The sequence below is a fragment of the Carya illinoinensis genome, chromosome 3 (genome assembly GCF_018687715.1).
Source record: "Carya illinoinensis cultivar Pawnee chromosome 3, C.illinoinensisPawnee_v1, whole genome shotgun sequence".
NCBI classification, from domain to species: Eukaryota; Viridiplantae; Streptophyta; class Magnoliopsida; order Fagales; family Juglandaceae; genus Carya; species Carya illinoinensis.
In genome coordinates this window covers 29,809,953-29,834,116 of record NC_056754.1, presented here as the reverse complement: position 1 = coordinate 29,834,116, position 24,164 = coordinate 29,809,953, and the positions used below count along the sequence as shown (strand labels likewise).

The following is a 24,164-nucleotide window of genomic DNA, read 5'->3' as shown; positions in this document are numbered from 1 at the left end:
AGCGTAAGACTCATTAAGCCCCATCAAGAATTGCAGGACATAGTCCTCTTGTTGATATTCAACAATCCGTTTGGTAGCTCTACAAGAACATGGAGGCAGAGATCGAAAATGGACCATTTCTTCCCATTAACTTCACAATTGGGTAAAGTAAGAACTTACAAAGGTGTGTTCTTGAGTTACAAAGGTGTGTTCTACATCTCTTTAGCAAAATTGATGTAAATGACAAAGGAGGTGATTTCTTTCTACAAAGTATTGAGTAACCAAGAAAGAACAACGGTATTACAATGAATCTATGCATGATACATTGGATCATTCTCAGCTGGCAATGGCAAAGCACCATCAATAAAACAAAGTTTGTTTTTAGCAATGAGTCATAGACATGAATCAATTCCATGTAAGGTAGTTATCCCGAGTCAATGGTTGGGAGACAAGCATTGCTCGAGGATGATCACCGCTTTGAAGAAAGTAAGGATTCAAATAATCCTAAGAGAAATGAGTTAGAACAACGGAAAAATTAGCAAAATGATTCGTTAATAGGAATAGGCATGACGGCACTTCACTAATTTAGAATAAAGGTTTCATCTGATATCATGATAAGAGGAAAACTAAAGAGAGTGGGATCGAAGAGAGGGAAAAGAATATATTCTAGAATGTTATATTACTAAAATAAGAGTACAGAAAAATATAAAGTACAAGTAACTAAATTACACTTGAGGTAACTGTACATAGGAACATGTGATGTAAAAATAACATTCCACAATAATTGGTAATAAATTATGCGTGGTGTTTTAGCAAAGGCGATTTGCATGAGGAGTGGACTTGACTTTCACTTTTCTATGTTGTGTGTTAATGTGGGAATTGGATTATGAGTAGGGAGTCGGGACGTACAGAATGTCAACATCAGACAAAGCTTTGCTGCGATTCAGCATGTCATAATATCTGTTTTCGTGTGAATCCGCGGAACATGTCGCTAGCAATAGAGAACAATATTGCCTATATGCGGCAGGAACACAAGGGTCCAATCAAGCTCATGTTTGAGAGTCCTTGCAATTTAGGATGTGGCAGATACATGCATCCATGTATATGTGCGGCCTACAATTCCTCGTGGTGTTTTCATTGTTTCTATAATCTGATTTGGCATGTAAAATTTCTTGCACCGTATTAATGATCCGGAGTCGAATTCCAATAGTTTCACCAAATATTGTAGACATTTGCAAAGATGGCTATAATTGGAAGTCTAGGTTTTGGACTCTGGTTTCAAAGTAATGCTATATATAATTATAAAATGTGCAAGCGTCGTATAGTTATTTAAAAAAAAAAATTACTATTTAAAAATTAATTTTTTATATAAATTCTATATTTAGATATTTTTTTTTAAATAATTACGTAATACTTACGCATTTAAAAATATAAGTATCATTTATAAGGAAGAAAACCAAAAAGTAGAATCATGGAACTGCATTAAAATGCATTAAAAACATGCTGAAGTAGGTGAATAACAAAAGGCGGTATTAGATTCAACCTAATAACAGCTATACTTGCATTCAAACCTCCTGTTTTCTGGTACAAACTGATATAAGTTGTGCATACAGCTAAGAGATTAATGGCAGAACCAAATGACACTGTTTCTCCTTGTCACGTGCAATTTACTTTGACTTCTTAACGCATTCTCATCCGTGATTTCGCATACCTGGATTTCATATTAAAGCAAAATCTTTGGGAAAAAAAAGTAATTTAGATGAATGCTATAAAAGAATATATTTTCAAAGGATACTGTTAAACGCAAGCCCTCGCCAGCTGTTGATGAGTACAGAATTGTGCCTTGCCAGATGATTCACAGCTCCAGTTGAACAGACAGTATACTTGCAGGATTGCAAAAAGCAGAAACAAAAAATGTAAGTCACAAAAAGTTATCAGCAACAATACTTAAAGGTGGTAAGAATCAAAACCACTCAAATATATAACACAAGTTACAATGTGAAAGCGGTGAAGACAAATTTCTAACCAAAATTACTCTCGTTCAATTATTCATGTAAAATCACTTTCCAGATCCTATGTAAAACAAAATAACATCCAAGTAAAGAGGCACGAATCATTGCAACAACTCTTTTTCCATGTGATGCTTTTGACTAAACACTAGCTCACTGCACAACACTCCCCATGTCTCAGAAGAATAGTCCAGATTGACTAAAGAAACGTAAGAGGCAAAAATATCCAAACATTGTGTCATTTTTCATGTCATCACTTCCCAATATTTCCCATTTAGATGAAACTTGTACTCAAGATATCAAAATTTTGAATTCTTGTAATTACCCAGTATAAGATGGTTATAAATATGATGAACAGTAAAAGCTGAAATCTCCCTCTAGTTTGTACTGCATGGACTATGGGAGTGGATGTAGCTGTGAAGAAGTGATTTGTGAATTTACCATGCACGAATTGAATTCCTATGTTTGCCCATAGGTAGGGAGAATCATTTTAGCATTTTGACTTTTGAACATTGACTATAATTTTGGAACTGCCACCAGCTGTGGCCAAAATTTATCAAACAGCTGAGGCAGCCACATTAATGTGTTCCAAGAGTGGGTAACTGGAATATAAACACTGCTTTTCTCAGATATTTTAACAATGCAAAAAACGGATTCAGAATAACAAAAACTGGTCGCAGTTCCCTAAGAGCCACCTACTAAGTAACAAAAACTGCCTGCTTTCATTCACCAACCAATCAAAATATGCATACGGACGTAGCCCATACTAGGTGCTTATATTAATTGACTTCAACCACCCACTTTCCAACCTTGCCCTCCAGACACCACTTTCTCTCTCCTCTTTTAACTACTCTTAATTTTTCAAAAGAAAAATTTTTAAATTAATTGTGTCATTCATAATCTCATTATCCTTTCCATATGCACATGCCAAGAAGCTAGCATATAGGTGAAGATTGTTGTTGTTTGTTTTGGTGTTGGGGGGGGGGGGGGGGGGGGGGGACATTTCATAAAAAGAATTTATGTGGATCAAACAGTGAATCTTTTAAGTAACTTGGCTATTCGCTTTTAATTAAGACGAGGCTAGTGCATTTTATCTCAAAAACAATCTCCTCTGAGTAATAGAAAGTACATTATGTAAACGGAATGACAAAAGGAAAAAGTCAAGTTATCAGGCCAACGTCCATTGCAGAAAATCAACTATAGTTTCCATCAAATTGTAATAAATACCACAAAGGACAGCAATGAAGTACCTGGAAATCAACGAAGGCAACTGGAGCCCCATATGTGTTCTGAATCTTCAATTTTAGAAACCCCAAGCATCTAGTGGAGACAATGAACAAAATGAAGTTTACCCCCACGTTATTCAGACTTACAAAGAGAAAATATACATGACAATATAAACAGCTACTGACCTTGAAAATACTTGAACTAGCTCTTGCTCTGTACAAGTTGGTCACAAATTAGCCACAAAAAGTGTTGGACATGGGGTAACATTTTTTGGAACACTGGGCACTGGAGGACTATTCTGTAGTAAGAAATCACAGCGACTTTAAAAATTAGAGAATAGTCCAAGTGCATATCATAAGCCAATAAATTTAATATGAAATAAGTGATATATCATATACGATACATGTAATCACCCTAAGGATGGGCGTTGTTTAGCCAATCCATTGCATTGCGGTTATTTCACAACTCAGTAAAACACATAGTATCAATGCCTACTGAAGCAGCTTCAAGAATAACTTCAGATGGACATGGAGTAATTTATAAACCTGGAGTAACTTCTAGAAGCTTATTTCGGGTGTCTTGTATATGGATGATAAAAAGAAGGATTAATGTAAGAAATCATTTTTCCTGCTCACATTTTGCTTATTTTCTTTCTACAACCATCCATCAGGAGTGTCATAAAGTTTCACTTTATTGGATATCTATAGATGCTAATGCAGAGCTCAGTCATGAGAAAATTTTTCAGGTCAAAGACAAAAATATCCAAGAAAAGCAAAGATTGAATATAAATTCCAGAGAGAAAAAAGTGAAGCATATTTTTTAAAAAAGAAAGAAAAGATTGCTAATTTACAGACCAGGGCACCGGGCAGCAAGATTTAACGATGGCTATTATTATGTCCTCAGAAGTAAAAGGAATGTAAGCAAGTTCTAGATGATGAATTTAACTTGTGTTGAAAATAACCTGACCAAATTCGCAGATGCTATCTCATTTACAGTTCTGCCCCAAAAATTTCCTTGACTGAATGTGACAGTAAATAAATATTCAGATTTGGAAAAATGAGAACTAGAGAAAAAAAAAAAAAAAAAAAGGATTCTGTACACTCTGACTTCCTAGAACAGGGCATTTAGCAAAAGATTTCATTAAGCCCTCAACCTCTTGGATAGTAGTAATTGAGCCCAATCTAAAATGCACTTATTGCTGAGCTAAAATGAATCGCTTCAACATAATAAAGCTGTGCTTAAGCAGTGCAGATGACCTTTATGCAGATGGATAGCCAATCCGTGTTGTAACCAGAACTACCCATTCCAGGCATGTGAATGCTACCAAGACCTGCTAGTACCCAAGCGTGCAAAACTTGTGCAATGTGAGCGTTTAGACATATGTGTCCTTCATGTGACTAGCAATTAATTTGCACTCCAAGTATGATGTCAAAGACCACAACTGACAAGTTAGCACTTCATTCTCTTTGAGAGAGAGAGAGAGACAGACAGACACACAGAGAGAGAGAGAGAGATATGTAAGCAATTTAGTAGATAGCATTACCAGAATTAGAAGGGCTCCTTGAAAATGTAGATCCTCTAGCTTTCTTATCTGAGCCAAATCTTTCATCATCTGATTGCCATATCCAAGATATCCACAATTCATGTTCAAAACAATGAAAACTGTGGAGTAATTCAATACAGATAATCAATCCAATGAGTAATTGACCTGTTCTCGGGCACTTGGATCTAGAATTAGATTTTGCCAGATCAATATACCGGGTTGACCCCTTCTCAAGATCAAACACCATCCCCTGCAGAAACGGATTCAGAATAAAAAATTTCAGTTAATGTCATCATATCTAACATGCTACAGAAGTAGAGCACCATAACGTGTTGCCCCTACACTAAGGTCCCGTTTGGATATTGAGCTGAGTTAAGATGAGTTAAGTTCTTTATGAATAGTGGTGAGTTGAGATGATAGAGTGAGTTTTGTAGAGCCCATCTAAGATGAGTTTAGATGTATTTGGATGTTAAGATGAATTTAGATGTATTTATGGGAAGTTGAAAAGGTTGTGGGTCCCGCATGTAAATGAGGTGTTGAATGGAAAAAGGTTATGGGTCCCGCGTGTAAATGAGGTGTTGAGTTGAAAAAAGTTGTGGGTCCCACACGTAAAAAGGTTTTGAGTTGAGATAAGTTTAATGATTTGAAAGTTGGGTATTTGGATGTTAGACTTAACTTAAAATTAGAGGCCTAATACTCACGTTCTACAGTAACAAACTTGTCAAAAGCACAAACAAGATTGAAAAACACAATCAATCAATCTCAACTAGATTGAAGACATCATCAGCAGAAGGAAACCGCAGATTACTATAACTTGAAACATAGAACGGGAAGCTTATAAAAGGGTTACATAAGGCAATCATGAGATAATCCAAAATTAAAATATAATATTAAGTACCATCTTTTTCACTTGGAAATTTCCAGTTGAAAGAAAAAAAAAATTAAAAATCCACCTGTTTAAAAATCAATATATTTTGAATTCAGTTTTTTGTAATTCTATTTTGATAGGCAACCAAGAAGCTTTATTGATTGCAATTGGCATAGCCCATGTACATGGGTCATATACAAGAGAAACACCCAAGCATGATGATTAACAACTGATCAAAGAAAGTCATGGACACTCAATCCATTAAGTTCTGTTACAATTGACCGTTGGAATAAAGTATTGAAAAAGAAAACTAGAATCATCCATGGTCTGCATGCGGTCTTCAAAACTTCTTTAGTTTCTTCCCCTACAAAGACACCATCAGAGGCAAACGTGAAACGAGCATCATCTTCCACATTGCTGCAATATGTGGATTGCCCCATAGACCTCTCCAAGTTTCTAGAAAGTAAACCAATCTTCTCATCACCCATGCTAGATTAATTCTAGAGTAGAAATCATTCGATAGAGTCGTGGCAACCTCATAGCAGTAGATGGTCATCTGTCTCCCCACTCTTTTTGAACATACAACCACAATGATGTGATTTTTCCTTAAGTTGTCAATGGTGAGAATCTTCCCCAGGAAAACTGCCCACACAAAGAAAGCTGCTTTAAGAGGTGCCTTAGTCTTCCAAATGCTCATCCAAAGAAAACAATTGGAATTTTGCACAGTGCAGGATTGATAGAATGACAATACGATAAACTTCCCTTTCATTCCCTTTCGTGGAAGAGTGCCACAATACCTTACATTCATCTCCATCTCCCACTCCCACTCTAGTAGAGTATAATAGGTTGTAAAATTATGTGAAGGTATCAACTTCCCAATATTGTGCAACTCTAAAAAATTTATTTTTGATAGGTAAAATTGACTTCATTAATGAGAATGAAATAGGCATTGCCCAAGTACACATGAAGCATACAAAAGAAAACACCTAATTACATTCTAGGAACCAAAAAAAGAAAAGATCATGAGCACTAGCTCCATCGAGTACAATAGCAGTAAACCAACTTTAAAAAAACTAACATTCCATTGTGGAAGGCCATTGGAACTCCAAGATCTATTGAAGCTTGCTATGCCCACGCAATTCCATGCATTTCCAGATAAGCTTCCTTAAGGACTCTACCATACTGCACTAAAGATCATGCCAGAATTTGATTATGGACCCATCACCCAGCTCATGTGATCCATGCACCTCAATTGAACACCATCTGCAATAAGCGCCCCTCCCCCCCACCAAAAAACAAAAACAAAATTCTGCATCTATGACCGCGTTCTACAAAGCCCCACTTTCTTGTTGGTATTGCTACAACCATTTTCCTAGTAAATCTCAATTAAAAACCAGCAAGTTTTGGTCTCCCAACCCTCCTAAGATCGGAGTACATACCATCGCCCAATTCACCAAGTGAAATTTGAATTCCTCATCCATCCCACCCATAGGAAATCAAGTTGAAGCTTCTCAATTTGGTTGGCCCCCTTATTAAGGAGTGAGAATAGAGACAAGTATGTCGTCAAGTTGGATAGGGTGCTTTTGATCAGAGTAACCCTACCACCTTTGGACAAGTACACCCTTTTCTAGCTAGCTAGTCTGCATTCCATTCTTTCAATTACTATATCGCAAATAGCCTTTGACTTAAAAGATCACCCAATGGAAGACCAAGATATTTCAAAGGCAAGGAGGATACCTTACACCTAGGCCTGCAACCCAACCCATCCAGCCATTATTTTGGGCCAACCCAACACGTGGTACCACCTAGTGTGGACCAACCCGATCCAATCCAACCCGCACAAGCCGGGTTAGGTCAAGCTTCGGGTTTTCCCTATCTTCCTCGTCGTCATTTTTTTTTTTTCATCCTAAAACTGAATACATTCAATTTTATAATGGCACAACAGAGTTTTTTAAAGCAAAAATGGTGTTTCTGTTGCCCTAACTGTGTTGGATCTTTGTCACTAAAATCAGAATGCTGGGGTGGTGCAGTGCATGATGGCACCAGATTATTCCCAAAAGTATGCTTGCAAAAAAAATAAAAAATAAAAATCTTTCAGGAAAACCGAGATCATTTTCTTGTATCTGCTTCAACACAAATTGGTCAAATCATGTGTTTGCCAAACTGCTTCAAATTTCTTTTAGTCTCTGGTTTTTTTTCTTCTATTAACAAAAATAAGTTTTGTCACATTATTCTAAGAAACAGTTCTTAGATCAAGATCAAGTCTCCACAAAAAGAGATCATGAAATAAAATCCTGTAATCTCTCTTAGCTTGTTGAGAGCTTCTGAGATATGAGTTTTTCCAACAACTCACTCACCTGAAACCGAGAAACAAATTGAAATCAAAAGCTTTGCAGAACTTAGTTTCCGCTCTGGTTGTAGTTGAATAACAAGAATTTCCCATTCATGAAAACGATCTCTTCATGGAAACAGGCTTACTTGTCAGCAATCTACATTTCGAAGAACTACCCATTATTAGTTCTAACGATTTCCGATTCCCTTCGAGTCTTCGCAGAACAATTCTTTTATTGGATTCATTCACTCTTAACCGTTGCGATTTGTTGAGCTGTACACCTGGAGAGCCTTGGAGTCTTGGAGGCTAGGGTTTGAGAGAATTGAAGGGTAAGGAGGAATTTATACTCGGTTGAATTGGTGAACCCGTCTTTCTATCAGATCGGTGAACCGATGATTTAGGAACCCGTCTTATGCCAGGTTGGGTCGGGTCCGGCCATTCGGTTTGCTGGGTCGAATGCATAGGCCTACTTACACCCGAAGATGATAGCCAAATAGGAACATTGCCTGCTGGTACTAGTTTTGACCATTCTAGATTCACTTTCAAACCAGAAGTAGCTTCAAAACACAATAAAAGTGCCCTCAGAGTTTGGATCCCTCGTTTGGCACCACAGAAATGAGGGTATCATCTGAAAACAGAAGATGGGATATGTCCAATATTCCAGTATTTGTGTCTCCTACTGAAAATCCAGCAAGGAAGCCACTATACCTGAGATCATTTTGCTGAAAGTTGCCCCGATAATAACAAAAAGGAATGGAGATAAATGATAACAATTGTCTCAAACCCTAAGAACTATTAAACAAACCCATAGGTTACCATTCACCAGTATAGAGGAGCAAACAATTTAAATTCAATGCCTTATCCAAGAACACCATCTCTCCCCAAAACCACATCTCGCAAGCAAGTCAAGCAAGAAGTTCCAATTGACTCGATCATACGCCTTCTTCCCATGGTTTTAGATGGTGTTTACACTTAGGCTCTAGACGGCATTTGCGATTAAGTGCACTCAGTGCTTTCAACAACACTATGTACAATACAACCTTTTCAGCATACTTAAACATTTTGAATGTCCACAAAGGCTTTAAGTGTTTCTTGTGAGTTAAATTATGAAGTATATATTAGAGAACAATTCAGCATTAATTTATAAGCATAATAAGCGTTTAAACTAATTACATTGAATGTTAAGAGATATGAACAATGTTGACAAGCGTCTTAGAATTAAAAATCTCCTTCATCAATGGAAGGTAGATATAATACATTTGCAAGAGACAAGCTAGATATGCTTCTAGATGCATACAAAGTTTTTGGGGTTGCCATCAAGTAGATTGGTGCTATTTAGCATCTAAATGGGCATACGGTAGAGTATCACTAATCTGGGGCAAAGAGGGGGTGAAGAAAGTGGAGGAATGTGTGTGGAATGCTTGTTTAGAAATGTTGAGGATGGTTTTGCTTGGGAATTTGCAGTTGTCTATGAGCCTAATTATGATTGTGAAAGAAGATACTTGCGGGAGGAGTTGGCTTGGCTAAGTAGTTGGTGGGAAGTATCATGGTGCATCAAAAATGATTTCAATGGTGCTTGCGTGAAAGATCAAGTGAAGCCAACAATAATCCCACCATGGCAATTTCTTGTCTAAGATAACCCTATTAGTTGGGGGATCTTATAGATGGTCTAATAATTGAGACTCCCCTTCATGGTCTAGAATTGATCAATTTCTTGTCTCACTTGAGTGGGAAGCTCAATTTCCAAATAAGTCAAACAGGACTACCTCAACTAGGGTTAGATCATTTTCCCATTCTTTTGGATTCTAAGGTGGTAGATGCTGTTTCAAGTTTAAAAATAGAGTAATGCTATATACAGTTGCAGAATGCGCAAGCACCGTACAATCACTTTGAAAAAGAGTGGGGGTCTACTATTAAAAAAATTAGTTTTTTTTTTCATGTAAGTCCCGTATTTACTCACTGTTTTGCAAAAAAAATTGTGCGGCGCTTGCACACTTCACGACTACAAATATCTTTTCTCTCAAAAATATATGTTTACCTCTTAGGGCTATGTTCATATGGTCAAGCAATGGTGGTATTCTCATCACCATCAAGGCTCCCCATGCTTCCTTTTGGCCCACAAGCTTAAGGCCTAGAAAGAGGATTTAAAGCTCAAGAATGAGCAAAAATTTGGCAATATAGAAAACAAGATATGATCTTACATGGAAGAGCTGTATGCCAACGATAGTGGGGAAGTGAGAGTAAGCTTTGTAAAACGTTGAGGACAAATAAAGTGATAAACCAAGCTACAATCGGCTGCATTAGTAAAGAAAGTAAGTTGAAGGTGCAAGTACAGGGCTCTTCAGTTGAAAGAGAGTGACCAATGCTCAAAGTTTTTCCATCGAGTGGCCAACTTGAACAGGAGAAATAATTCTTTTAAAATGCTCGGGGTTGATAGCTCAATCTCCATTGGATCAAAATGAGAATAAGAGTTCTATCGTACAATTTTATGTGAGATTGGTTTTTGAGCAGGTTGACAAGAGACCTTAGCTAGATGGCTTAGCTTTTGATTTTATTGAGGAGTCGTTGAGACTTAAAAGGTCTTTTGAGGAGGTGGAGGTTCTTAAAGTGGTGAAAGCTATGAATAGTTACAAGGCATAGGGCCCATGTGGTTTTTTAATGGCCTTCTTTTAAGCTTGTTGGGAGGTGATCAAGGAAGATATTATGTGGGTATTTCATGATCTTCATGGCCACGGTAAGTTTGAAAAGTCTTAATGCCACCTTGTTCTCCAACTAGTTACTAGTGGAGCACAACAGATTAAAAAACACAGTAAAAGCCTCAACCTCCCAAACACAAATGATGAGCAACTGTTATGAAGCTAGCATAATGAGGGAGTCCACTCGTATCCAAAAGGTCCGCCGTTGAAGCATCCCTAACATTAGCCACCCTATACATATTCAGGCAAGCTTCTTTGAGAGCCCTACTAAAACACCACATTTAGTATGTTTTTTCACAAGACATCTCATTCTGATAGCACCAAAGCCACTCTCCCAGGAGTGCACGATTAAAGAAAATCAAGTGCCGAGCTTCTTAACCACCCCTAGGGATTGAAGAACATACTTTGGCCTAGTTTATTTGGTACAACTTGAACTCATACTCACACTAAAGGAAGTCCCTCTACAGCTTTTATAAGTATTTAGTTCCACTATCTAGCCAGTCTTCATTCAATCTTTTGAATAACAACATCCCAAATTCCCTTAGCCTTGAAAGTGCCCTCCAAAGGAAGACCTAGAATGTCTACCAAACTATCCATATCGGTGACTTGACCAATGACAAATAGCTCATATTTGGCCAAATTAACCTTCAATTCTAATGCTGCCTCAAAACATAAGACTAGAGCATGCACACAGGGAAGATGATTTGGATTAGTCCCACAAAACAATAGGGCATCATCAGCATAAAGATGTTATAGCCTAATGTTATTAGTATTCCTGCCCCCCATAGAAAAACATGAGAGAATCCTCTATCAATCAACGTAGACAACATTTTGCCAAACATGTTCATGACTGAAAAAAAATCAGTGGAGGCAATGAGTCTCCTTGTTGCAAGCCGCATGAACTATTAAAGAAATTGGAGGGAATTCCATTCATTACAACAAGAGCGCACAATGGATATACAATGCTCAATCCACAACATTCATTTTTCACCAAAACTACATCTCTTTGGAAAACATAAAAGGAACTCACAATTGGTGTGATCATAGACCTTCTTGATGTCGACTTTATGCAAGACCCCTGGCTCTCTGATTCTAAGTCTATTTGTTTTACTTTCATTAACAACAAGAAAAGATTCTAGCATCTGTCTTCCTCTAATAAATGCATTCTGCCGCTTTGAAATAATCTTCTCTATCAACATATGTAGCCTATCCATATAGGGTGGGTTGAAATGGCAACGATAAAGTAAGGCTCTCCTAAATGGGTTTCAAACCATACTACAAGAAGCTATGTAGCCATGTCTAGGCCCTTTCCCTTGGAAGCTTATTTGGAGAAATAAGGCTTCTCCCAACGTGGCTTTCTTTGTGAACAGCGGCATTGGGGAAAATCTGTACATTAGACCATGTAAGGAAATGAGGCATCACAGCGGTTAATCGTTTTTGCGTGTAGGAAAAGTGGGGAAATAGTATATCACCTTCTTTAACATTGCGAGGTTGCTAGGATAACATGTTGAAAAGGGCAATTTGGTAACCACTAGTGTGTACCATTGTGCCAGATGATCCCATCATCCATACTATGTTATGGAGAGAAAGAAACTAGCATAATGTGGACGAAAAATAGCGTCGAATCTAAAGTATGTTGTTCCTAACACCTCATATCATTGGATAACGGCCCAATATGGTGTTGCTATTTCTATTTCTAACTTTCATGCTTTTCTAGCAGTATTTACTTTTTATTGTTAAGTGGACTTCTTGTATACTTCCTATGTACTAAGAGGCAACATCCTCTCTCAGCATGAATAAAAATCCATTATCTTACTTTAAAAAAATATCTAGTCTATTTGAGAGAATTTGAAAATAATCTTGTAAACCCTACTTGCCAAGCTAATAGGTTGATTATCTTGATCTTGACTTCCTACAACTCTTGTCTAAAAATAAAACTTGTAATCATGACAATGAGGACAGCATTACACTATCTTGCAGAGAAATCAAATGATGCTATAATTTAACGAGCTATTTCACATGACAAGAAATGGGAAAATATGCATAGTGTGATATTCTTACAGTCAGAGTGTGCATAGCCACAATAGCAGACTGCTGATCTGAGAAAACAGCAAATGCAAATGGCTGTCACCAACCAAATAACATGTCAGAATATACCATCTAAACAGTTCAATAAATTTAAGAAATGAATATGCATCATTTTAGGAGACTAATAAAAAGCAATATTATGAATACATAAATGTGAAAGTATTGATCCATGAGCATGACAACTATGAAGTATTTGATCAATAAGCCACAGCTGAATATTACTGACATACCCTCACATAAACAAGAGAACAGAAAATAGGAAAAAAAAAACATTTTTTCATAAGTAAAAATAGAATAAAAAAACATTTGGAAAGGTTACTCAATTCCTTGTCACATTTCTCTCATTTTATATCATGTTCTGAATTTCTTATATTCAAGCAGACTTGCCTTAATTATTAAAAAGATGATGTTGTTCTAACTTTGTTCATTAAGCGGTTGAGCCTAAAATTTGCAACATGATTGGGAGTTTATAAAGGAATGGAATGGAAAGTGAAGAATAAATTGAGATGAAAAGGATTAGAACAAATAGAATTAGGGTCTTATCCCACTATTGTTTTTGGGAAAGGAATGAAATGAAAGAAATGCGTAATTCAATATAATATGCTTCAAATTTTATTTATATTGTTATTATAAAGTGTTAAAAACTAAATAATAAAGGAAAAACCAGAACAACAGTTGACCTGAATTTTACTGGCTTAGACAACCTATTATTTCTTATACTTAATTTGTGTGAGAATTGTTAGAGTAAACAAAAATTCAAAAAACATTCTTTCTTTTTCACAAGCAAGGGCATTGGCATTGGTTACTTTGAAAGCGTCTCTCTAAAACTTAAAGAAACCACCCCCCCTCTCCTCCTCCCTGCAACAGGTTCCTTATAGTTTCTCTATAATACAATTCAGCTGCAGTCTAGCTTACTGAATAATTTTCTTAGACTTCGAAATTTATCTCACTGCACATGCATCACTAGCATTAAACTGAAATAGAGCAATAAAATTCTATAGGCAATCAGATAGATTGCCATAGAGTTTTCTATACATTACCTAACTGCATATTTCTACAAATTGTTGTCACAAGATATTTCTATAGGTGTAAATGTATAACATTTTTCTCGCTGCATTTTTCAAAAGATGACCATTAAGAATTCTAATTCAACTTGAAAAATGGGTCAGTAAAACAGAGGATGCATGTTCTGCAGCTAAAGTCTGATGCATGTGCTTTAATAGTAATAAAAAAGTTCAAAATCTGTTGAAGCTCCCTTCACTCCACCTCCATAAACCTAAGCTTCATTATTAGCTTGCTTATAAGTAACTCCCGAAGTCGATCTTAGACATCTACGTACCCTCTAGGCCAGCTAAGTAAACAAGCTCAAAACACTACAACTTTACTCGCTTCCTTAGTAATTGAGCCCCCAAAAATGCACTAATCAAGCTTAGACCCCACAGCTCCATTCATCTAACACCTAAACAAACATTCCCCATCTTAACTCAAAAGAAATTCAGATAACCCATTTAACCAAATAGCATGACCAAACATTAAAGTTCAGGGATAAAGCGAAGCCTAACCTAAAATTCTAATCAATTGGTGCACCAAAAACAAACGATGAGCAGAAAATGAAAGACCTGAGAAGTTTGGGTAGGAGTCGGAACATGCGAAGACTCGTAACCCGGAAACTCAAGAAACAAAACAGATTTCCCGGGGGCTTGACATCATCAGGAAGCCCAACAACGAATAGGGTTCGGACCTTGTCGAGCGAAGCCTGAAGGACGAGAGGAGGCGCGTAGGAACCGTACAATGGCTGAGAGGGGGGGAGGTATGGCTGAGGCAGGTGGTGCTGTTGCCGGTGATGATGTGGCGGTTAATACCGGTTTTGAAGTTTGAACAGCCAATACCACATTGGTTACGTTACTAAACCGCTTCTGCCGATTTAACAGTTCCTTTTTTTCAATATATTATGTGGTATGTATAGAATATATAGTGATATATTATAATATATAATATAGTGATATAGTATTAATATAATAAATTATAGTGATATAGAATTTTAAATTTTAATATTATATTAATTAGTAATTTATTATATAATATAAAATAATTTTTTATATAATTAGATATATTAGATATAAAAATATTAAAAAAATTATATAAATAAACAGGTCTAATTTGATGATAGAAAAAAAAAACTAAAACGTGATTTATTTTAATCAATTTTAAAAAACAATAAAATTCATATCGGACTGAACAAATATGACGCTGGACCAAATCCATACAAACCATCTGGTCCGGTCCAATTAACTATTTTTTTTTCACCCATAGGCACACCATCTCTAACTCAGAAAGTTGGCTATATATAGCTCCTAACCAATGAATTATTGAAATGATGTCCTGAATAAACGAGTACAATTATGGAGCATAGGAGCTCTATCCCTGTGAGTCTAATTTATCATGTCTACTCCAACGTGGGATAAATTTTCAGTAGTCTAACTAAAATGCAAAAAGTTTCGTACTTGGCTAAAATACTGTCTAATCTAATACCCATCCAGAGTCTATCGGGGATTAGGGGTGGGCAGTGGAAGCCCACCTCCCGCAACCCCACCCCCATCCGCCCCACTGCACCGTGCCCCGCATAGGAGCCCTTTAGGGGGTTGAGGGCTGGCTAATTTTAGCAAAGTCTCACCCTGCTCCCACTCTGCACCCATATTCTGTTTAATATAAAAAATTATATTTTTAATATTTATATAAATAATTTTGTTAAGTATCATATTGTTTAAATATGACTATTATATTACCTTGGTCTCTTATATAAAAATTGACCTATGAGGCCAAGACAATCACAAATAAATTCTAATGAGTTTATATTATTTTTGAATGTATAAATTTAAATTTATAATTTAAATTTTGTTATATTTGGATATAAATTTTCTTTTTTAAATCAAAAATAATTTATAAATCCCATTGGTCATTGGGTTGAGCGGGAGGCGGGGCTGGATGCGGTTTCAATACATCCCCCACCCCCAAGATGCAAGGCCGAGGGACAGTGTGCGGGGGAGGGGGCTACCCCGCACCGTATGGTGCAGGTAGCACCCCTATTGAGGACAAATTCCATTATGAACAATTAATTCCATTATAAATGGTGATTTTATCATTTTTCATAGCTTATTTTATTCTCAATAGAATAGTTAAAAAGAAATGAGAGGAAAGGTTGAAGACAGTACTCTAGTTCCTTCTAAAATGAATAGTAGTAAAGAAGGTTTTTTGCTTGAACGTGTCTCAATCTTGCCCTTTTAGGGCGGTTTAGCAAGTGAGATGAGTCATAAAATTTTCATCTCATTATTATAGTTTTTTTTTTAACTTTTCATACAAAATATAATAAATAATTCAATTTTTTCAAATCTCAATTCAAAATTTTCAAATCTCAAAACAATAATAATATTAAAAAATAATATTTTAAACTTTTATAAAAAAATTAAAAATTCTCATCTCACTATCCAAACCTACCCCCTAGTGTTTAGCTTGGATGTGACTCTTGCCCTAAAGTTACACTTCTAGCATTGTCAATAGGTTATGCATAATTTTGCATTTGCCTATTCTACTCAAAATTTTCGTAAGTATTTTTACTAAATATTAATATTCTACAATATGAATATGATTATGGTTGTTCCTTGAATAATTTTATTAGTGATGATCTTTAACACCAACAGTCTTCTCTCTTTTTCCTCCTCTCTCTCTCTCAGCCAGGTGGGAGAATAGGAACTAGAGGTGAAGTTTTTTTGAGTCCCGGCATACAGTTCTGATACTGTACGGGGGGTGGTCTTCCTAATTCAATGTTCTGAATTGAGGAAGGGTTACAATGGATGCATTGGAAGAAAAGTTGAAGCACTTTCGATTATCGAAGGAGGAAGAGGAAAGTATAGTGGTGGATGAGGATTCATTAGTTGTTTCTCTTAGAAAGGGTGAAAGAAGTTTGGTGGGTAAGTTGTGTTCTGATCGAGTGGTGAATAAGGATGTAATACACAATACCATGTCCAAGATATGGAGAGTGAACAAGCCGTTTCAGTTCCAAAGTATAAGTCCTAACTTGTTTGTCGTAATGTTTGAGGATGAAGCAGATATGGAGAAGGTGAAGATGGGAAAGCCATGGTTATTTGATAATAATTTGTTTGCTTTAAAACCGTTTGATGGGTTGGTATCTCCAAACCAGCTAGTCTTTGATACTAAGGCTTTCTGGATCCAGCTTTATAATTTGCCTTTGGCTTGCATGAATAAAGTGATCGGCACCCAGATTGGTTCCTCCATTGGTGAAGTGTTGGACATTGATGTTAAAGATGATGGTACGGGATGGGGACAATTCTTGAGACTGAAGGTGGAGATAAATCTGTATAAGCTCATAGCATGGGGTAGACGCATTAATATTCATGGTTTGAGTACGTGGATCCCACTCAAATATGAGAAACTGCCCAAGTTTTGTTTTAAGTGTGGAAGGATCATGCATGATGGTCAAGGTTGCAAAGGTGGGAATAATGACAAACTGGAGTCAGGCCATGATCAGTTTGGTGTTTGGCTTCGTGCTGAAACTGTTTTTAAAAGAATGTATAATGATCGTTCCAGTAAAGATGTCCACCAAAGAGGATCCAGCTCCGATCAACAAAGGTGGAGGAAGGAGGTGGATGGAGAGATGGCGGAGAGGTTGCATTCTCCGATGAGGCAGGATAGGATGCAGATTGTTTCGGAGGTTGGGAGAGGCAATTTAGGAGGAGTAGTTGTTATGGATATGCCAATGCAGGATAGGGATGGGAATTTGAATTATGAAAAGGGTAGCCAGGAGATAAGAAGCAGGGATGGGGGAGATTCTAGGAAACAGAAAGATAAGGTGGTTACGGATCAAGAGGCTTTTGATTTGGAGCCAACAGTTTTTCAAAAAGCAGTTGAGGATGAGGTGCCAGTTTTAAGCGAGAATGCTGAGGCTAATTTCCAGTTGGGCCCTACACCAGAGCCCATATTACTGAGCCCAACACAAGGAGTTGCTACTAATGGGCTTTCCAATTATTCTGTTGAGAAGCGTAATAGCATAGAGGAATCTAACCAGAAGCCTGGGTCACTTGGTGAGGTTAAAATGGGCATGACTAGAGGGTGGAAAAGGAAAGATAGACAACAAGGTCTCCTAAATTATAACGAGGCTAAGGCTCAATCTAGCAAGGTGGAAGTTAGTCAAAAGATAATTTTGAATGACGAAATAGCCCTTCAGAACAGTCAAGGTCCAAAAAAACGTGGAAGAGTACTAAAAATAGATGATGGAACTAAGAGTACAGGTGTTATGGCGGAGGTTGTTCTACAGCCCCGCCAATCATTATGAAACACCTAAGTTGGAGCTGTCGGGGGCTTGGAAACCCCCGTGCAGTTCATGATCACTGCTTGCTGGTCAGAGAAAAGATACCCAACTTAGTTTTTCTCATAGAGACAAAACTAAGAACATCAAAACTTGACTCAATAAAAAGGAAACTTGGTTATGATTGTTGCTTTGTTGTGGAACCCTTGGGAAAGAAGGGAGGTTTAGCTATGTTGTGGAAGAAGGAATATGATGTTGAGTTAGCGAATTACTCACAGCATCACATCCATATGTTAGTTACTGAGGAGAAAGATCAGCAGCAGTGGTTTTGCACAGGATTTTATGGTCATCCAGAAACCAATAAAAGAAGCAGTACCTGGAATCTACTCTCTATGATTCGACCAAGCTTTAACCAAGCTTGGTGTGTCATAGGTGACTTTAATGAGATATTGGCTTCAAATGAAAAATGGGGTGGCAGACAAAGACCCGAAAAACAGATGGAGGAATTTAGGCATGCAATGCATTGCAATAATCTACATGATTTGGGCTAGAAAGGGAGTTTATTTACCTGGAGCAATAGACAACAAGGCCCTCACTACACAAAGGAAAGACTAGATCGTGTAATAGCCAATTCTCAATGGATGAACATGTTCAAGAGGTCAGTTGTGGAAACATTAGCTGCAAGAAGATCAGATCACAGACCAATTTTGTTGACCAGTTATAGAACTGGTTTCTCAACCATGGTTAAAAGTCATAGGTTCATGTTTGAGGCTAAATGGACTAAGGATGTGGAAGGGGAGGATGTTGTTAGAAAAGAGTGGAGAAGGGTGACATGTGAGCAGGATGGGTGGGGAAAGATTAAGGAAAAATTCAAGGCTTGTGCTCAAGTGCTCACGAAATGGAATAAGGGAAAGAAGGTGGACTGTGCAAAAGAAATTCTGGAAAAAAAAAAAGGACTCAGGAAATTGCAAGATGTGGAAGGACCTTTGAATATAGATGCTGTTAAAAACTTGCAGAAAGAACTGGAGATTTTGTTAGAACAAGAAGATATTAAATAGAGGCAAAGAGCTAAGGTGAACTGGTATCGGGCTGGTGATAAAAATACCAGGTTTTTTCACCTCTGTGCAACTCAGAGGCATAAGAAGAACCAGATTAGAGCTATCCATAACATGCAAGGTCGAAAATGGGAGAGTCATTCAGAAATATCAGAGGCATTTACTCAGTATTTTAAAGACATTTTTAGCTCTATAAGGCCCACTAATGAAGATCTGAGCTGCTGTCTGAACTGCATAACCAAAAGGGTGACAGAAGATATGAATTACAGATTACAGAAACCTTTCATTCGAGAAGAAGTAGAAGTAGCTCTACAACAAATGTCCCCTCTGAAGGCCCCTGGACAAGATGGTTTTAATGCTCATTTTTTTCAATCCTATTAGCATATTGTTGGGGATGAGGTTAGTGAGTCCGTTCTACATTTTCTTAATGGGGGTAGGATGGATAGGGGAATTAATTCTACTGTCATTGCTTTGATTCCCAAAGTAAAAGACCCTTCTATTGTTAACCAATTTAGACTTATTAGTCTTTGTAATGTTGTGTATAAATTGGTTTCCAAAGTCTTGGTTAACAAGTTGAAGCATGTTCTAGATCTTATTGTTTCAAGCAACCAAAGTGTCTTTATCCCTAATAGGCTTATCACTGATAATGTGATAACTGCCTATGAACTTTTGCATTCTATGAAAACAAAGCAAAAGGGAAGAATAGGCTCGATGGCTATCAAGTTAGATATGTCTAAAGCCTATGACCATGTGGAATGGAAGTTTCTGAAGGCTATTATGGCAAAAGTGGGATTTGGAGAGAGATGGATGCAGTTAATAATGGAATGTATCACTACTGTCAGCTACTCAATTTTGATAAATGAAAAAATTGGAGCATCTTTTCAACCTGAACATGGGATTAGGCAAGGAGATCCACTATCTCCTTACCTATTTATATTATGTGCTGAGGGTTTAAGTGCCTTGATAACTCAGGCTGAGCATAAGGGGGAGATTAAAGGAGTTGCAGCTGCTAGAGGAGGAATGAGGGTTGGTCATCTCTTTTTTGCTGATGATAGTGTGCTTTTTTGTAGAGCAACTATTGAGGAGTGGCAAAAGCTCCAAGGATTGCTTCAAGTGTATGAAAGGGCATTTGGACAGTGTTTGAACCAAGAAAAAACAACTGTTTTCTTCAGCTCAAATACTAGTATAGACAAAAAGCAAGAGATTGTTAATGCAATAGGAGTATCAGCAGATAACAACTATGGGAGGTATTTAGGACTACCAACTACAGTTGGAAGGTCTAAATACCAATCTTTCAGATCTATTAAAGAAAGGATTTGGACCAGAATCTCAAGTTGGCAAAATACTTTCCTATCACAAGCTAGAAAGGAAGTGCTACTAAAAGTAGTAATTCAAGCAATCCCAACCTATACTATGAGTGTTTTTAAGTTGACTAAGAAGCTGCTGTAGGAAATCAATTCGATGATGGGAAAATTTTGGTGGGGAAGTAGTAATAACAAACAGAAAATTCAATGGAAGTCTTGGACAAGTGTGGGAGTTTCTAAAAAGGATGGGGGTTTGGGTTTTAGAGACCTGAAATCTTTTAATAAAGCCATGTTGGCTAAGCAAGTATGGAGAGTTCTCAATAATCCAAATTCCCTGGTTGCACAACTCCTAAAACAGAAGTACTTTAAGAGGGGCTCTATTCTGAATGCAAAGAAGGGGACTAATTCTTCTCTGGTGTGGCAAAGTCTATGGTCATCCATTGAATTGATCAAGGCAGGAAGTTTATGGAGAGTGGGGTCGAGTTCTAGTATCAGTATTTGGAATGATAAGTGGGTTAAGAATGCTGTGCTGTTACAACTCAATCTTCCCATTTTTTGTTCTAGTAGGGATCCAACTGTTTCTGAGTTGATTGATGAAGGGGAATGCAGGTGGAAGAAGGAAGTGCTGGATCTGTTATTTCATGAGGAAGAGGTGGAGAAGATCTGTCAAATTCCCTTAAGCAAAACTGGGGCTCAGGACAAGCTGATGTGGGGGTATACTGCAAATGGGACTTTCACTGTGAGAAGTTCATACTATCTACAACAATCTCTGGTCAGACAGATGAAGGGGGAGTGCTCAAGTATTGTAACTGGTTTGATAGACTAGAAGCATTTATGGTCCCTAAATGTCCCTATGAAGATTAAGCTGTTTGTATGGAAAGCTGCTTACAATGTTCTTCCTCTTTGCAAAATCTGGCAATCAAAAAGGTTGTCGATGTTGACTTGTGTTTTATCTGCAAGAGAGAAGTTGAGTCTGCACTACATGTAATATGGTGCTGTCCTGCAGCTAGTGATGTTTGGGCCATGCCAAGCTGTCCTACACACAAGTGGCCTAATTTTTCCCTGATTTCAGTACTCTATGGTTATCTTTGTGTTCTAAGCTGGATGTGGATTCACTTCAGCTGGTCTGTTTTATTATGCGAAGGATCTGGCTAAGGAGAAACTACTTTTGTGCATGGAAAAGATCTAGAAAGCCCTCAATAGGTGGTGATAGCAGCTACTGCAGATAGAGATATGTTTTTATGTTCATTAACAAGCACAAATGCAGCACCTTCTAATAGTATGAGTGACAGAGGAGACATAAGGTGGAAAAAACCAGAATTCAAAACATTAAAGGCAAACTGGGATGCTTCAGTTAGTACTAATCTCAATAGAGCAAGTTATGGCATTATTATCCGAGATGAGAATGGGAATATAATGGTTTATGTGTGTGCAAGCCACAAGACAGTTGTAAAGCCTGTGATGGCAGAAGGCCTGGCTTTAAGGAGGGCAATGGAAGTTTGTGCTAATTTGGGTTTGGGAAGGGTGGTGTTTGAAGGTGATGCTCAGATCATTGTTCAGGCAGTGACTTCTGATGAGGAGATTAGTGCAAATTATGGGGTTCTTGTTAATGATGCTTGAAGTATGTTAAGAACTTGGCCTCAATGGCAAGTTGCTTTTGTTCACAGAGAGAACAACTATGCTGCTCACCAGTTAACAAAGTTAGCTTTACACTATGAGAATGAGAAAATCTGGATGGAAGATAGTCTAATGCAGGTTATGTCGACTGTACAGTTAGAACAGTTTATGTAATGTTGACAGTGTTTTATCTGTCTTTGCATTTTTACATCAATATATGATCTATTTGATTAAAAAAAAACAGTTAAAAAGATCATTTTATTAGTGATAATAAAGACACAAATACCCCTTTTTTAACAAGATGATTTTTATTAGTGATCAAATGTGGATTATTCAAGTACAAGAGACTTGAAGTATGCATCAGAACGTTCATTGGAGTATACATCAATATACAATTGAGGAACAGAGAGAGCGTTCACGACCAAGAAAATATTTTTTATTCAATTTGGCCAAGTTACAATAACTACCAAATATGACCCACGACACTAATTTACTGTAGTTATAAGTCATTTTCTTTTACATTTGCATAATCCAATGCAACTTATTTTTGGACTCTATACATTAGTCAAACTCTTCAACTTGCATTTGTATAATCCATTGTCAATGCTCTTAAAGACTATAGATATATTTGTGCCATAAAATATTAAATTTACCCAATAGGATATAAAAATATAAATATGGACCTTAATGGCCTACAAATAACACGTCATAAATAATTAAATTGCTCATAAAATAGTCATTTGGAAAATTATAGTGCATTTAATATCCATTAGAGAATTTGTTATTTAAAAAGATACTTAAAACTTTATGTATAGTCATTTTTGTATATTTCTTATGCACTCCACTAATGTGATTGGTCGCGTTACTTTATTTTAATATAAAATAATTATATTAACTAATCACATCAACAAAATATGCAAAAATTATTGTATATAATAAAAATCATAGAGATATTAGAGCATCCTCATCCGGTTTCCCATCCTCATCCCTATAATTTAACTCAAAATCACATTTCCTCAAATTTATCCCTAAATTTTATTCATCTTCTAAAAACCTCCTACATCCTATTCCCCATCCCTATCTTTATTATATTAAATAATATTTCTCTATTCTTTTTTTATTACTTTTTTCTCTCTCTTCCATTTACAATCCTAACTACTAACTCTTTTGTCTTATTATCTTTTTTTCAAATATCACTTTCTACTAAATTTTTATATGATTTTGACTACCAATACAGTATTTTTTCAAATCATTAATCGTATTATAAAAATAGTAAATTTTATTAATAAATTAATGCATTTTCTAACGTGATGGAAAATTTATTTAGAAGAGATGATTTATCAATTAAAGATTAATGAAGATCCTTAGTCACGTATTGATGATATAATTTTTTAAATTGGTTGTAACGGTAATATTACCTGTCTTTTCTCCAACGGTCATATTTTTTGTCCTTTTTACAATAGTGATATTTTTTGTCATTTTTCCAACGGTAATATTTTTTGTCTTTTTTCTAACGGTAACTTTTCTTGTTTTCTCTCAAACGGTAACATTTTCCTCTATTGTAATGTAACGGTAACTTTTTCCTCTATAAATTAGCATATTGCTAACATTCACATTCTCACAAATTCAAGTCTCATTTCATTTATAGAACAGAGATTCTATTGTATCCTTTGATCTCCCACCCCCTTCATCAAATGGCTCGTACATTCTTTCGCAAATTATTGACGTACGTATCCTCTGAAGATGATAGCGATGTTTATATTGAGGAGGTCGATGGACAGTCATCGAGGCAACGTGACAATAGGCACCCACGTAGGTTTATTCGGCGTGATCATTCCCAGGGGCACGAGCGCCTATTTCGTGATTATTTTGTAGAGAATCCAGTATATCCCCCGAATCTATTTCGAAGGAGATTTCGGATGAGCCATCCCCTATTTCTTCGTATTCTAAATGAGGTAGAGTCTTACGAGCCGTATTTCGTCCAGAGAAGAGATAATGCCGGATGACTCGGTTTATCTTCTATGCAAAAAATAACCGCAGCACTTAGAATGCTAGCATATGGGGTAACTGGAGATTTTATGGATGAATACATATGTATTGGTAAAAGCATCGCAATGGAGAGC

At 36.8% G+C, this 24,164-nt stretch overlaps 1 protein-coding gene and 1 pseudogene across 1 annotated transcript; one reads left to right on the top strand and one right to left on the bottom strand.

Moving 5' to 3' along the window:
• Positions 1 to 1,443: 1,443 nt before the first annotated feature.
• LOC122304712 lies at positions 1,444 to 15,438 on the bottom strand (annotated as a pseudogene).
• A 3,274-nt stretch (positions 15,439 to 18,712) lies between these two features.
• LOC122304711 lies at positions 18,713 to 22,044 on the top strand. The gene is made up of 5 exons (XM_043116982.1): positions 18,713 to 19,098; positions 19,174 to 19,417; positions 19,502 to 20,367; positions 20,689 to 21,224; positions 21,692 to 22,044. The coding sequence occupies exons 1-5, from the start codon at positions 18,713 to 18,715 to the stop codon at positions 22,042 to 22,044; spliced, it is 2,385 nt and encodes a 794-aa protein (XP_042972916.1).
• Positions 22,045 to 24,164: the final 2,120 nt, after the last annotated feature.